A 15,407-nucleotide genomic window follows, 5' to 3' on the forward strand; every position below is an offset into this window, starting at 1 on the left:
CCTCAGCGCCAGGGACCCGGGTTCGATTCCAGTCTCGGGCGACTGTCTGTGCGGATTTTGCGCATTCTCCCCGTGTTTCTGCTTGGGTTTCCTCCCACAGTTATGTCGATTGGCTATGCTAACTTACCCATAGTGTTCAGGGATGTGTAGATTAGGTGGGTCTGGACGGGATGTTCCGAGGTTTGGTGAGGGCTTGTTGAGCCGATAGGCCTGTGTCCATACTGCAGGGATTCTTTGATCATAGAATTTCAAGCTAAGGAAAAAGTTATTTGGACAATCACTCACCCTAACTCTTCCCGTTCCCCCCCCCCCTACACACTCTACGATTGATAATTGAGTAATAAAACATGAACAGTGAAACTGAAGTTGGAAAACAGCTTTCAAAAGTACGCAGCGTTCGGGATCCTGAACCTCTCCGCTTCCCCAACACCAGGTTGGCCACATCTCTTTTTCATTTTTATCTTTCTCCTCTTTTTGATAGTGACCGCGAAAGAAGGTGGCATCACTACCAGCAAGAGCAGTAGCAGGCAGCCCAGGGTGGTTGCAGCTGTGAGTCGAAGCCCTTTTGATGAGTGCGAGCTTAGCATGGCTAGGTGCTTGTGGACTGTGGTGTTGAACTATTAACAATGTTTTGTTTTTCTACCTTTTAGTAAGGAGGACTGTAATGTTTAACTTTTTTTAAATGTTGGTTTCATTATTTTACCCCTTTGTACCTAGATTCTGTACCAAGGTATCTTTGTTCCTAAGATGGCGCTCTAAGTGGCGACTTGTAAACTTTTCACTGTGCTCGTGAGTTTACATTCAAATTCAAATGAGAAACTACATTATACCATAATTGCACTCAATAAAATACTGGTAAAAACTTGTTTATATCATGAAAATTCCTGACCCATACAAACATCTTTCAACTTAAAAGCAAAACTAAATTATCTAGAGATAATAATCCAAACAAATTATCTAACAGGGAGGAGCAGCGGCCGGACAGATCGCAGAGATTTCCAAACTCCATTCTTTCGCCGTTCGCCTTGATTATTGCAATCACTGGAGGCTCACTAACTCGGTTAGTGTTATTACCACTGCCCAACCTAACGCCTCTTTACTTCATCACGAAAGGAGGTCAGTGAGGAAGAATCTCCTCCCCGAATACCCCCATCTCTTGGCACCACTCGTTCATACGTACTCTCCTTTGAATTGTACACAGAGCTACTTTGCCCGATCAATCGTTTTTCCTCCTGCTCTCAAATGACAGGCAAGGAAGGAGAACTACAGACAGAAAGACAACACCGACCTACACCTAGCGTGGGGGTACTCGCCGTTCTGCCATCCCTCCCCGCTTCCCTGAGCCGCGGCTGGAGTCGCACGTGACCGGACGCAGGCAGCTGGAATCAGCTGGTGGTGACGCAACGGCGCACGGACCTGGTGTCGAAGGCGGACGGTTGGACCGGAGTAGTCTCCTTTCGCGCGCCGCTCGACTTACCTGCCAGGGCAGCGTCTTCCTGCTCCTTCTTCTCATTCTCCGTTCTGTAGGCCCGCCGTCCTTCGTCCAGTTCGCGGCCATCACCATCGCCACTCTGGGGAGTGTGTGTGTCCGAGGACGGCGATGAAGGACTGTGGAGGGTGAAAAGTGTTGAGATTTTCGAAGGGGAGATACCCCATGGACAGCAGTCGCTTCACCTGAGGAGGGGAGGGCGGCGGGGAGCGAGGGTGTGGGGGTGTTCGCGAGGCACCTGGCAGCCAGTTCGCGGCCCGAACCGCCCCGCCCCCTCCCTCTGTCAGTCCGATTGTTGTGGCTCGCGCCATTCCCGGGACAATGGCCTGGATGAAGAACTTGCTGAAGCCTGGAGGTAACCTGCGGAGCGGCTACCAGCCCGGGAGCATGTTGTCCATCGCCCCCCCCAAAGGGCTTCTGAACGGACCCGGAGAGAACAGCTGCTTCCTCAACAGCGCGGTGCAGGTAAGGGAACGGCACCTGATCCGCACTGGGCTCGGGCTGCGTTCAGCGGTGCGCCGACAGCCATAACAACGACTGCTCGTTCGACACACCTTGAGAACCCATGTTTAAAAGTCGGAGGCAATCTTCCCTTTTTTTGTGGAATTGTGTCTGGAAACTTTTAACTCCACCCGACTGCTTCCCGATGGAAGGAATGCAGTGACACCCTGATTGCACCGTATCTGGCGCAGTTTATCATTTCGGATCGCTGTAGGGGAAATAATTTTAAAAAACCCTCATCCATCGTACAAGCTGACTGCAACGATTCGTCTTCTTTTAAATTATTTTGTTGGGTATTAGCTTTTAATTGTTGCACGTTGATAGTTCAGCTGTCGCTGTACTTTGCAATACCTTGTAAACCAAACTCTATTGTTATCAAGGCGAAATCGCAGAGAGCGTCACCAGATCCTAAGAGGAAGACGGGAGGAGGTGAAATTTTAACAAGTCTGATGCAGATAAAATTTGCAATCTGATTTTGAAATGGAACATTTAACTCTTAATTTCATAGGACACAGATGTTATGCTGCAGGTGGACTTTATTTTTTTTAAACGTGATGATACTGCAGGGAAAGTACTGTTTTTAGATGTTTGTAGATTTTGTTATAGGCTTCTATTTTATCCCTCGGTCTCAATTTTTTTCCCTGGGGCTATTTGTCTACTGACACATTTGAGGAGTGACTAGCATTTTGATTTTGTGGACCCCTTAAGTGTTTTATGTCTTAAGAGTTTGACCAATGTAGCCACCAGTTTTCATGTATCTAAAGCTATCAATAACTGAATATTCTGATTTGTTTTTTATTTAATGATTTATTACAAACTTCCAGACCTGCAAGGTTTGAACTGGGCGTGTATACAAAAAGAGATACAAGCTAAGTTATACTTCAAAATAGGAAAGAACTATTGTACATATTTGGAAGGTGATTCTACTAACTTCTTTGGAGTCATCAGAAGAATTACTCAGTTTGAGTAACTGACGTATTTTTTAAATACTGTTTTTAGTTGAGTTTCAGCTGGTTGAAAAGTGATTTGAATGGTGTATTGTTGTAGTTAACTGAAGAGTTTTTCTGTTATAAATTGTGGATCAAACACATTCTTCACATTTTTGCCTGAATTGTGTAGTGCAAACGTACAGATTATATCTCTCTTCAGACTACTTTTAGAAGTTGAAAAATGGTTTTATTATTTAAGATCTGCTTGCGCAAGCTATATTTCAAAGACTTGTAACAACACAGCTCTGAGCCTTTTCCTTTCTTGAGAAGCAAACTAAACCTATCCATTCTTTCCTGATCATCAGCTTTTTCGTTTGTTTCTTCACAAGTTCCTCCACATCCTTCCTACAACATAAGGAAATATTGTGCACAGTACTGTGGTTAACCAGGTTGATAAGTTGCTATGTCTTCTCAGTTCTTTTATCAAAATGAACCCCAGTTTGTATTTTTAAAGTTGCCCAAGCAAGGAACAGGTAGGCAGTTTAGTATACTGAAAACTTAAAGTAATGTAGAAAACAGTATGACGTAAACAAACATTTGTAATTTGTTTCACTTCAGAAATATTTGTCAGTTTAGGTATGCTTAAAATAATGTGGTCCTTTAAACTTTTGCAAAACTGTGGCTATTGTTGTCCTTGTTTAGTTATACTTCAGATGACTTCGGTTTGAATGAAACTGCAGGTAACATGTATGGGGGGAAAAGTTTCAGGTATGATTGGTGATGAAGTCACAGTAGTTTTGTAACAAAAACAAATTGCTGGAAAATCTTAGCAGGTTTGGCAGATCTGTGAAGAAAAATCAGAATTAACATTTCTGGTCTGGTGTCCCTTCCTCAGAACTCAGGAAGGGTTGCTGGACCCAAAATGTTAATTCTGATTTTTCTTCACAGATGCTGCCAGACCTGCCGAGCTTTATCAGCAACTCCTGTTTTGGTTCTGATTTACAGCATCTGCAGTTCTTTCAGTTTTTATTTAGTTTTGTAACACTTCAGTTTCTTTGTATGGCAAAGCATGTGCACAAAACACCCAGTCTGTGGGAGAATGCTATTCAATTCACGCTCATGGAGAATGGTAGATTTTCTGCAATAATTGTTAACTTACTGTGGAGTTAGAAATGTTCTTACAAAAAAAGATTTGTGCTTTACAGATAGTGTTGTACTTGGCACAACTTATGGGCTGAGTTTTTTTCAGTGATTTTTGCCTACTGAGCAAAGCAATAAACAAACTTGTGGCTGTTCTAATATCAAAAATACTTTACATCAGATGAGAGCTTTAGATGAATTGTGCCCTGGAAGACTGCGCTTTGATGGAACAAATCCTTATGAACTGTTCATTATTTTTGTTCATGTGTATTTTTCTAGCCTATATTTCCCATAGAAATTTAAACTCTTTATTTTGCTGTAGGATAGTATAGATTTTCAAGACCATATGGCTCCGCTTGACTATGCTCGAAAATCAGTTTTTGCTCATAGTTTCTGCAATTGTGCTCAAAATGTGCCCAGCAATTGTTTTTCAACTGCATATTTCATAAAAGTTCTGACGTAATAACCTTTCAATGGGCTTAAAATGAAAAGGGAATTCTAAGCAGGACGATAGAATTATTTTTAGTCAGTCTCTTCAGACTTTATGACACAGATTCAGGGCATTAGGGCTTTGAACCTGGACTTTCTGGTCCAGATATTAGGGATATTGGTCAGCCCAAAGACCACCTGTGAGCTGGACAAATGTAACTCAGTCAACTCATGCTTCCAATCATCAGTGAAGAGCGAGAATTAATTAGTGTTTTTTTGCATGAAATGATCCCTGCAGACTGGTATTGTGTTCTGGTTCTGCTGGAATCACTTTACTCCTGATCCCTCGGAAGTAAGCATGACGTGAACATGAGAGAGGATGATGTGAACAAAACACAAGAAACAAAGTGCTATTCGGGACAGAACTTTAATCACCTTTTAACAAACTTAAGGGCCCATTTCTTCTTCTTACTGTAGTTACAGTGGATATCACCCACGGGATACATTGCAGTAACTCTTCAAATTTACCATCTCCTAGTGCATAATCTTCACCACCATGGATAAAATTATAAGATCATGAGAGCATCACTGACCCAACTCGTAATGCACTTTCTCTCAAAGTCAATATTTATCCTGATGTGGCAAACTGCCTCCTTCAAAGCCAAAATCCTGGAGTTTTTGAGATGTGTGATTACTTTGGCTTTGTGGTGGACCTTCTCATTAAACTGCTGTCAGCTTTTTTGTGGAGTACCATTCAGCAGGATGCTTCCAAGAGAAGACACCTCATGTCAGTAAAAGATATTTTTTTTTAACAATTCTGGCATTTTTAATACTAAAAGTTAACTTGGTAACTCTTAATTACTGTTTAGTGGTTTCGAATGAGGCTAATAGTATTTTTGACTTGCATTATCTCCAAGGCTAGAGATCAGGAGATGATGTGGCAGTTGTGGGAAGATCAAATTAAAACTGAAGCCTGATGAATTTTTAAAGTTAAGTAGGGTTGAAGAGGAGGAAATGTCTACCTGTAACTAACTGTGACATCCATAGTGAGTCTTTAGTAAGAAAGAGCGCCCATTGATAGTATTCCTTAACATGCAAAATGTTTGGCACAGTGGCTGCTGCTGTGAGCAGGTTCAGTCAAATTGAATTCCCTGGCAGAGTAAATAGAAGCCATCCAAATGAATATAACAGTTCTGCTTATCCTAAAAGCAAGAATTCAGAATTTCCCAGTGTTAGAATATGAGCCTAGCACTGTTCTCAATAATGTTGATGACACTTGGTATTCTGAGATTGACTTGCGTGCAATTTCACTTTAACATCATGTAAGTAATCTCCTTGGAGTTCTAACATATCATCAAAAAGACTTCAAAATTTCAGAGTTATGAATGAGAAATAGGCCAAACTCTGCAGAAGCTAAATGAGGCATCCTCCAAAGAACAAAAGACCCGATCTAACACTTAAATTGCATCAAGGCTAACGGGCAGCAGAGATTGTTTTGCATGATGCTCTGAAGAACTGTGGTTTGTACACAAAGTGACGTTTTGCAAAAGCAGAGTAATGTGAATGCTGGAAAACTGAAATAGAAACAAACAATATAAAATTCCTGATTCATCAGGCAACATCTGTGGAGAGAAACAGTGTTAACATTTCAGGTCAAGATCACATTCCATCAGAATGGTCAGTATTGCCGCATTGTGGTCAAGACTTTATGTAACGTGCAAATGACATTGCGAGTGGTTCTTTAGTGCTGGTATGAACAGTGTTTCAAGGAGCTTTGGATGTATTTGAGGAATCGGATTCCTCACACGAAGGGTGGAATTTAAGTTGGCATTTATGTGGAATAAATTGAAGGTATAGACTGTGTTTCTTAGGAAACAGGCTTGTTTTTAGCTGATCAAACATGAGGGAAATATTAAGCAAAGATGATGAACAAGGTAGAAAAGATAAACAGAAATCTTGTCAGAGAGAAAAGTAGGACTTCAAAATAGCCATTCCTGGAATATAAGTTGTAATAAACTTAAAAATATAAACACAGAATAAGCAAATCTTGAAAATCTGAACTAAAAACAAAAAGTGCTGGACATGCTCAGAAGGTCAGGTAGCATCTGTGGAATAACAATTAATGTTTACAGTTTCAAACTAAAAGGCCATCTGTCTGAAACACTAAATCTATATCTCTGTCCACAAATGCTACCTGATCTACTGGATTTTCTTAACTTTTTTTTGCTTTTGCTTTTGTTTTGGCTGATGGCGATCGTTATATGGAAACAATCATTCCCTTCGGTCCAAAGCGTTTTGAAGCTGTACAAATTTCTCATTGAGAATTATTAAATTTGGCCATCCAGCTTATTCCATGATGAGGCAGACCAAGCAGTTTAGTAACAATCTAGAACTGAGCAGTAAGAGCAAAACATCATAACAATCCTCAAGACATTACTAAATTGAGTTATCATTTATACCACATTTAACATAGAATATTATGAAATGTTCCTTTTAGTTCCAAATATGGATTTTACTGCCATTCCTGAGACCCCTACTACAGAATACCTCTTCCCATGTGTACTAGGACCTGCGAGATTTGAGAGAAATGCCCCACTCAGACTATTTTGTGCTGTACATGGATCTGCAGTAGATTTTGCAACTTTGCAACACACACAACAGATGATTTATATTGCAAAGGTTAACTGAGTAGCACTGATATTCAAAAACCTCATGGCATTGACTAGTACGTATTGGAACATTTAATATAAAATGGATTTATAAATAGTAATATTCCCCCACTAGTCCTTGGTGGCTCCTGTGTTCATCACTCAAAGCTGTGTTTGCCACTGATAGTTGCTGTTTGTCCAATACACTTGGGTATGGATAGGCTAGGGCATTTCATTCAGAACCAGAATTGGACTAAAGTTTGTTTTTGTGTTCTGTGTCTTGCTTCTTTGAGCATTGGGATAGTTTCCTCCAATTCTTACTGGGCATACCTGCCCTTATAAAACCATCATACTTATGAACAAAATCAACAATAGTTTTAGGGTTCTCAGGTATATCCTACAAGTGATTTGTGGGTATTTTATTCATTGACATTCATTTTAATGGTGTAGAGAAAGGCCTTTCAGCCCATTGTGTCCATGCTAGTCACCAAATATCTGTCTATTCCAATCCCATGTTCCTGAACTTACACAGCAACCTAGTATTGCATTTCAGGTACCCATCTAAATACTTCTCAAATGTCTTGAGAGTTTTTGCTACCCTTTTTTTCAGGCAGTTTGTTTCAAATGCACTCTCCAGCTGGAAAACATTCCGAAATTCCCCTCTAAATCTTTTGCTTCTTACTATAAAAACTGAAGAAGGGCCTAGGCCCGAAACGTCAGCTTTCCTGCATCTCTGATGCTGCTTGGCCTGCTGTTATCATCCAGGTCTACACCTTGTTATCTCAGATTCTCCAGCATTTGCAGTTCCTACTATCTCCCTCTATGATAGTCTCCTGGTTCTTGTGTTCAATGCCTTGACTAAAGGTAAGTATGTCATAACCCTTCCTTCTTAACCACCTTATCTATTTGTTCTACTGCCTTCAAGAAAACATGGGCACGCAGGCCAAGGTCCCTTTTTTTTTGTATTGTCTAGAATCCTACCACTTAACATACACTCCCTTGCCTCCCAGATGCATCATTTGTCACTTTTCAAGATTAAATTCTGTTTTCTTTAGTTCCATTATACTTTGAATTTCTTCATGCTTTAGTTACCTCTGTAGCTTCAGATTGTTGAATTAATATGAGAATATCTAAGGTTTTGGAGTAGATCTGTAGCTCGGGTTGTGCATCTTGAGGTTGGTTGGCTCACTGAGTTGGTTTGTTGTTCCACAGATGTTTCGTTACCGTGCTTGGCAACATCCTCAGTGCAGCCTCTGATGAAGCGTTGTTGTGTTTTCCCACCTGACTTCTAAACTCTGGGGTCCATTGCAATGGATTGCCTCACTTCTGGGTTTCCTCCATAGTGGGATATATATGGGGTCGAGTTCAATGTGTTTATTAATAGCCTGCTTCATGGAGTGCCATGCTTCCAGGAATTCTCATGCTTGTCTCTGCCTAACCTGTCCCAGGATCTTGGTGTTGTCCCAGTTGAAATCATGGTTCTCCTTGTCCATGTGGTTTGAACAGGTATTGAACTTCAATAATAACCATCCCAGCACACACACACACAAGCTGCGTGCTAACACTATTCAAAAAGGGCAACAACACACTGCAGCAACATGGAACTACACCAAGAGGAGGAGGAATACCTCTTCCAAATGTTCAAGGATAATGGATATCCAAAGAACTGGGTCAGGAGATGCCTACACAAACAGCATCAGAAAGATTCTACATGCCCCGACACATTCATCACACTATCCTACATCAGGAACACGTCAGAACTCACCACAAAACTTCTACGACCGCAGGGCACCAGAGTGGCATACAAACCCATGTCAAGCCAATGACAGGTGCTCACCCCAACTAAAGACCCACTCCCTGCCATGGACAGGACCAATGCTATCTACAAGATCCCCTGTAGAGACTGTGAGAAACGCTACATTGGACAAACAGGAAGGAAACTAACAACAACAGTACATGAACATTAACTGGCTGCAAATACTCAGTCATCTCAAACCACATGGACAAGGAGAACCACGACTTTGACTGGGACAACACCAAGATCGTGGGACAGGCTAGGCAGAGACAAGCACGAGAATTCCTGGAAACATAGCACACCGTGAAACAGGCTATTAATAAACACATTGAACTCGACCCCATATAGATTCCCTATGGAGGAAACCTGGAAGTGAGGCAATCCATTTCAACGGACCCCAGGGTTTAGAAATCAGGTGGGAAAACACACCGACACTTCAGAGGCTGCACTGAGGATGTTGCCAAGCACGGTAACGAAACGTCTGTGGAACAACAAACCAGCTCAGCAAGTCAAGTCTCTAGTTTCTGGAACTCTTCTACCTAACCTTTAATCCTCTATTAATTGAGAACACAAATGTCTTCACTGATTTGACCAAAAATGTGGTTGTGCGGGATTGATATGGCTGAGAAAAAAATGTTGGACTAATGTATATCCTATCTCTTGAACATCAGCCGTTGCTTGATTTGTACACTCTTTCTTTTGAATCTGAGGGATGTCATTTAAGTGTCAGTGCAGAAACTTGAACAGAAACGTTTAGACTTTCACTCTACTGAGGGAGTAGATTGCGTCATTGGATGTACTGTTTTTGGATGAAACATTAATCAGGGGCCCTGTCTACTGTCTCGTTTGTAAGTAAATTGAATGACGCTCATTTAAAGAAGAGGAGATTAGCTATATGTGGTGTCATGGCCAATATGTAATCTTCAGTAATGATAGCATTACAACATTGCTATTTGTGGGATCTTGCTACACATTTCACAATTACTTAATTGACTGTAAAGCACTTTAGGATGTTCCAATGTTGTGAAAGTCATTATAGAGGGAGTATGCATATCGACCTGACAAACAGACATATAGCGAAAGTAGCTTTGTTGTAAGTACCTTCACTTCTCACACAGGGATGATTCTTTGCTTCCAATATGCATCATTAAAATGATGATATTCTGTTGAGTGCAACTGCACCTTAACTGAAGCTAGTTCGCACACTAAAAGGTGTGCGTTTTATAAATTGACTAAGCTTTAAATAAATTTCCATGCAATATATTTTAGTTTTCGTAGTATATGTCAACTATGATGTGAATCCTGATGACCATATTTTGTCTGCATAATTGTCTGGAGTGATACATTTGCATTCTATCGCACAAAGTGCACTGTATGTAATTTAAATCTGAATTATTTATTGCACTAACTCGCCACCACCACCACCCCGGCAAAAGTTCTCTCGTGCAATGACTAATGCCTAGAAGCCCAAGACTTTTATTTATTCACGGTTTGTTTGTCAGTGGCTGGGGCAGCATTTATTACCCATCCCTCATTACCCTTGAAGGCAGGTTTCCTGAACTGTTGCAGACTGTTTGTTGTAGGTACACCCTCAGTGCCAGAATATCCTGATAAATTGAAGGAAGCTGTTGGTGACACTGACATGTCTATTGCTTCAAGGGTTATAAAGGACATTTTTTGTTCTTTTAAACCAGCTACAGTTAAGAATGGAAGTGCACTGATTAAATGCAGTTTTATAAAGTCATTTGGTGTTGACAAGCAACAAAAGTATGAAAAGATTTAGGAACATGGATTTAAATTGATTGGCACATTAATTTTAAAAATTAATTTAAAACTGTTGACTGTGTGAGCCAAAGATTGTGAATGTGCACAGGCTGTTTGATTTGGAGCAACAAAACTGATTTAATTTTTTTCACATCTGATCTCACGCAGAGGGTGATGCATGCAGGAAAAAACTGCCAGTAAACCTGGTGGAGACAGGTACAATTGCACATTTAAAAGGCATCTGGATGGATATGTGAATCGGAAGGGTTTAGAGGGATATGAGCCAAATCTGACAATGGCTGTAGGTCTGGTCGGCACAAGCGGGTTGGACTGAAGGGTTTGTTTCTGTGTTGTATGATTCTGTGTGACTATATCAAGAGGAGATTACCTGGATATCAAACTGAATCAAATTCACTTTCTAATTTTGTTTTAATTTATTATAACCTCACTGAAGTGATATAGATGTTATATTACATTGAAGTATAATGAAAATGTTCATCGACTGACAATCATATGCACCTGCAAATAGTTCGATTAGTACAAGTGAGAAATGTTTTGCTTTACTGTGCCGAAATCATTAACTCACCAACTCATAATAAAGCTGTTGGATATTTGTAGATTTATTCAATCGATGAAAATGCAATGTTGACTTTATGTACAGTGCCCTAATATTGCAATTTAATTTTCTTCCTCTTGAAAGTCTGGTATTTATCACTGCCAGTACAGCTGACATGGCATACACTGTGTTGAGAATTGTGGGTATCATATGCGCAGTTAGTGAAACAGATCATCTGTAAGAGGAAAAAGTGATTGGAGGTAATGGGAACTGCAGATGCTGGAGAACCCGAGATAACAAAGTGTGGAACTGGATGAACTGCTTGGCCTGCTGTGTTCATCCAGCTCCACGCTTTGTTATCTTAGTAAGAGGAAAAAGTATTCATTCTGGTTGTAATGGAAACTCTTTAAAACTCTGGATAAAATCCCGTAGCTTATTTATGCCCAAGTGTACTCAATAACAAGCAATTATCTGTGGCGAACAGAGAAGTTACTGAAGTGGGGGAATATTACCCATTATAAATCCATTCTATATTAAATATCCCAATCTGTACCGGTTAATGCCTTGTAGTTTTTGAATATCACTGCTACTCTATTCACCCTTGCAACATAATCCTCACTGTGTGCTGCAAAGTTGTCAAATCTGTCGCATTCTCATAAACAGCACAAATAGTTTGAGAGGGATGTTTCTCTTAAATCTAGCAGATCTTCAATGGCAGTGAAATTGTAATTCCTAACTTATTTTGTTATTACTACATTTATTAAGGATAGGCAGAATTAGTTTACAGCTGTAATAAGCATTTAATATGTCTGTGTCTTTCAGTTTCTCAGATTTCATTGGTTGACAGTCCTGTCAATGAAATACCAATGGGATATGAGATGTGGTAGAACCCAATCACCATTCACCCCTGTGTCACAAACCCCTACCAGTTGGGATGGTAAAGGCAGCTCCCAAAAATATTCAGCTATTTTTTTCAGGTAGGTGCTGCTATTCTGAATTATTTTAGCACCCATCATTTCCAAATAAATGCCATTGTGCAATGACCAACCTCTACTTCCCTGAGAATGTTAGCTCTGAGAATCTGTGCCTGATCCTTAAATTCAGCTTGAACTTCCCTAAGCTGCGCTGGTGAATGAATTATCACCACGTTTGAATTTTTATTAGATTGGTCTTATTTCCAAACTTGATGCTGCTGAAGTGAAGTTGTGTTCGATATGTTTCTGACTTCATTTCATAAATCATATGGCGTCTGAAACAAAATTGAAGGTGGTAGCCGGAAGTAAAAAGGATTGACAGGCAAAAGTGCTTTTGAGGAGAGAAAGGAACAGAGTGGGCGATCCTTTAGTATGGAAAGGATTAAATTTGAGAAATGCTGTTGTGGTGATAAGAAAGGCACATATGCTGTAGTTTGAGGATAGTATGGATGAAGAATTGGGATACTGTGGAAGAATGGGATTTTTCTTGGCTTTCTTAGAACCATAAAGAAACTTGATTACAATGTAATATCCAGTCGTTTATATAGTAATGTGTCATATGTGATAATATACATTCCAACTTGGAATGATAAATAACATTACTGGAGAATGATTAATTTATTGTAATTGTTGAGATACTCTACTTGTAAAAATGCATTTTCAGAATGGAGATTTCTTGCAAGGAATCTATTTGGGAAATAAAAATAAGAAGTGCTGGAAATATCCGACAGTTCAGGCAATGTATGTGAAGAGCAAAGCAGTTGATATTTCTGGTCTGACTTTCCAACAGAGCTAGTTTATGAAATAAGTTAAAATATTGCATGAGTGTTATACATAAGAGCTTAAATCTGAATGGATTGAGGTGAGTCTCGACGTCTGTAAGTTAGCTTTATTTAAATGTCACTTGCTTATACGTACAGTACTTTATATAAGCTGTTTAAAGCATCCATCAATGTAATTTTAATAATCAACTATCCAAACATATATGGAAGAAACAATTTGAAATGAAATGAAATGATGAATACAAGTTATTCACTGGGACTGGTTGTATTGTCACAACTCGCTGGAGTAGGGTGAAGTCAAGCCCCATTATACCTGGAGTCTTCACAAAAGTTAAAGATTTTTTAAAAAGCACATAAAGCTTTCCCAGTTTACCTGTCTGCTAGACCCAGGCTGATAAAGAATTGTTGAGGTTTCTGTACGAAATTGAAACATACATTGACTCTAGCTACAGCTAAGAATTGTTGGCATATAGATATGCTAATTACTTAAAGCTCTAAGCCCACTTATAAACTCCCTTTTAGGCAGGCATTTAAAAGAAAATGAATTATGGACTGGGAAACACTGGGAATGTAGTTCTGTGGTGATTGCTCGCAGGAACTGTTAAGATGATCCTGATGATTGTTGTGTTAGTTACCTTGTGTTACTTTGTTTCTCACTCATCCTTCAAATAATTTACCGGTTTGCAAGAAGCAACGACATCACTTTTTAATGGGTTTATGACCTGTTAAAGTCACAGCTTACAGCAACTGCTGAAGGAAAGATAATCTGGGTTCCTTTAAGTTGAAAGTGGCTTACTGCAGAGAGCAGTTCAGAAGTTCCTAAGCTAGTTTGTTCTTACAGCTCTGTATCTTGTTCACAGCCCCGTGCTGTTCAGCTACCCAAGAATCAATCTCTTATTTGTTGGCAGGCAGAAGGCCTTTGTCGTTGATATTTCATCACTAGTTCACACATCAGTCCTTTATTTGATGCCAGCCAGAGCTCCATTAGTAGGAGGGTTACGTGGGGACAGGGAGGTATGGGTTGATGTGTTGGGTTGTTGGTCAGGAAGTGAAAGGTATCATTTGTGTAGCACAGAACTCGGATGTCAGAGACATTAGGTCAGCGTCCGGGGAGCTGTGGCGTTTCCCATCGGAAATTTAAACTTCCAGGGCCGTTCCTATGAAGTCACTCCATTCAGACTACTGAGTGGCCTTGATGTATTTCTAGGGGTACAACCAGTATCTGGAGACTAGAAGATCTGGAATATAATTTCCAAGCATTCTTATCCTATTTCTTATAGTTACAAATTCCTTTCATCAATATAAGTAGTCAGTCTCTGCATCTTGGATAGGTCGTATGAGTTAATGCCAGAACATACTGTACTTGTTTAAAAACTTTTTTTAAAAATTGCTGTTTCGCATACCTCATTCCCATATAAGATTCTTATTTCTGCCTTGCCTCCCTAAATGCTTTTCCCTTTCCTTCCTGGATGAAATTGCACTTGGTGGAGAATGTTTGTTTGACAAACACAAAAAACTTCTACTATTTCCAGCAGAAACAAAAATTGATGGAGAAACTCGGCAGGAATGGTATCATCTATGTATCTTCAGCTGGCCAGTCTGGTGATGAGACTGTAAAGTGCCTTTTGAGCAAGTTGTTTGATTGTAGAAGATATGCAAGTAGTATAATATAGGAGAGTTCATTGATTAGTATTCCTCTTCAGTTCTCTCCTCTTTCCCAAAACCTGGGACACAAGCAAATTATTTATTCCTGCTCTGTCTTGATAATGATGATCTAACTCAGTGCAACATTAGGATTAAATATGCAGACCTCTTTACCAAAAAAGATAACTTGCTTACTGAGCTGACAAAGTAATGTATTATTGATAGGTAATGATGTGTGGGAAATTTTCTTTGTTTCACAAATCTTTCAAAGACCCGTTTGATTCATCAGGAAGTGGTATTTTCCTATTTGGGGGCTGTACACTGGAAATCATTTCGGTACATTTTATAGCACATACATTCCTGTATGATGGTTTTTGGGAAGTTCTGATTATTGGTCCTAGAAAGCGTATTTAGAAACAGCATTGTGTAAACAGAAGTCCTTTTAAACTGGGAATGATTTTAAATTTCTTTAGGAGAAAAGGGCACATGGAAGGGATGTTTTAGCATTTATGTATCTTTGTTTATCTTCAATGGGAGCATAATTCATACAAAAGATTACTTTTCTTATATTTAAAAGCCAATCATATTTTGAAGGCATTCTTTCTTCTTAGTCAGTTTGACAATTGAGATCTAGGAATCAGATGAGAGTTTTTTTCCTCAGAGTTGGGATTTGGTATGCACTGCCTCGGAGAGTGATGAAGGCGGATTGCATAGGAGGTTTCAAAAGACAGTTGGATAAATATTTGAAAGTGATGA

General features: G+C 39.8%; 2 protein-coding genes across 2 annotated transcripts in view; one reads left to right on the plus strand and one right to left on the minus strand.

Moving 5' to 3' along the window:
• The window catches only part of LOC125463357 (uncharacterized), a 76,062-nt gene extending 74,389 nt beyond the window's left edge, over positions 1-1,673 (minus strand). The window contains exon 1 of the mRNA XM_048554607.1: positions 1,478-1,673. Coding sequence (XP_048410564.1) covers positions 1,478-1,564 — 87 coding nt within the window. The 5' untranslated portion in view covers positions 1,565-1,673. The remainder of the gene's footprint in view (positions 1-1,477) is intronic.
• The window catches only part of LOC125463259 (inactive ubiquitin carboxyl-terminal hydrolase 53-like), an 89,060-nt gene continuing 75,039 nt past the window's right edge, over positions 1,387-15,407 (plus strand). Inside the window, exon 1 of the mRNA XM_048554343.2 lies at positions 1,387-1,954. Within this exon, the coding sequence (XP_048410300.1) occupies positions 1,811-1,954 (144 nt within the window). The 5' untranslated portion in view covers positions 1,387-1,810. The remainder of the gene's footprint in view (positions 1,955-15,407) is intronic.

Source organism: Stegostoma tigrinum, chromosome 1, assembly GCF_030684315.1.
Source record: "Stegostoma tigrinum isolate sSteTig4 chromosome 1, sSteTig4.hap1, whole genome shotgun sequence".
Classification (NCBI taxonomy): domain Eukaryota; kingdom Metazoa; phylum Chordata; class Chondrichthyes; order Orectolobiformes; family Stegostomatidae; genus Stegostoma; species Stegostoma tigrinum.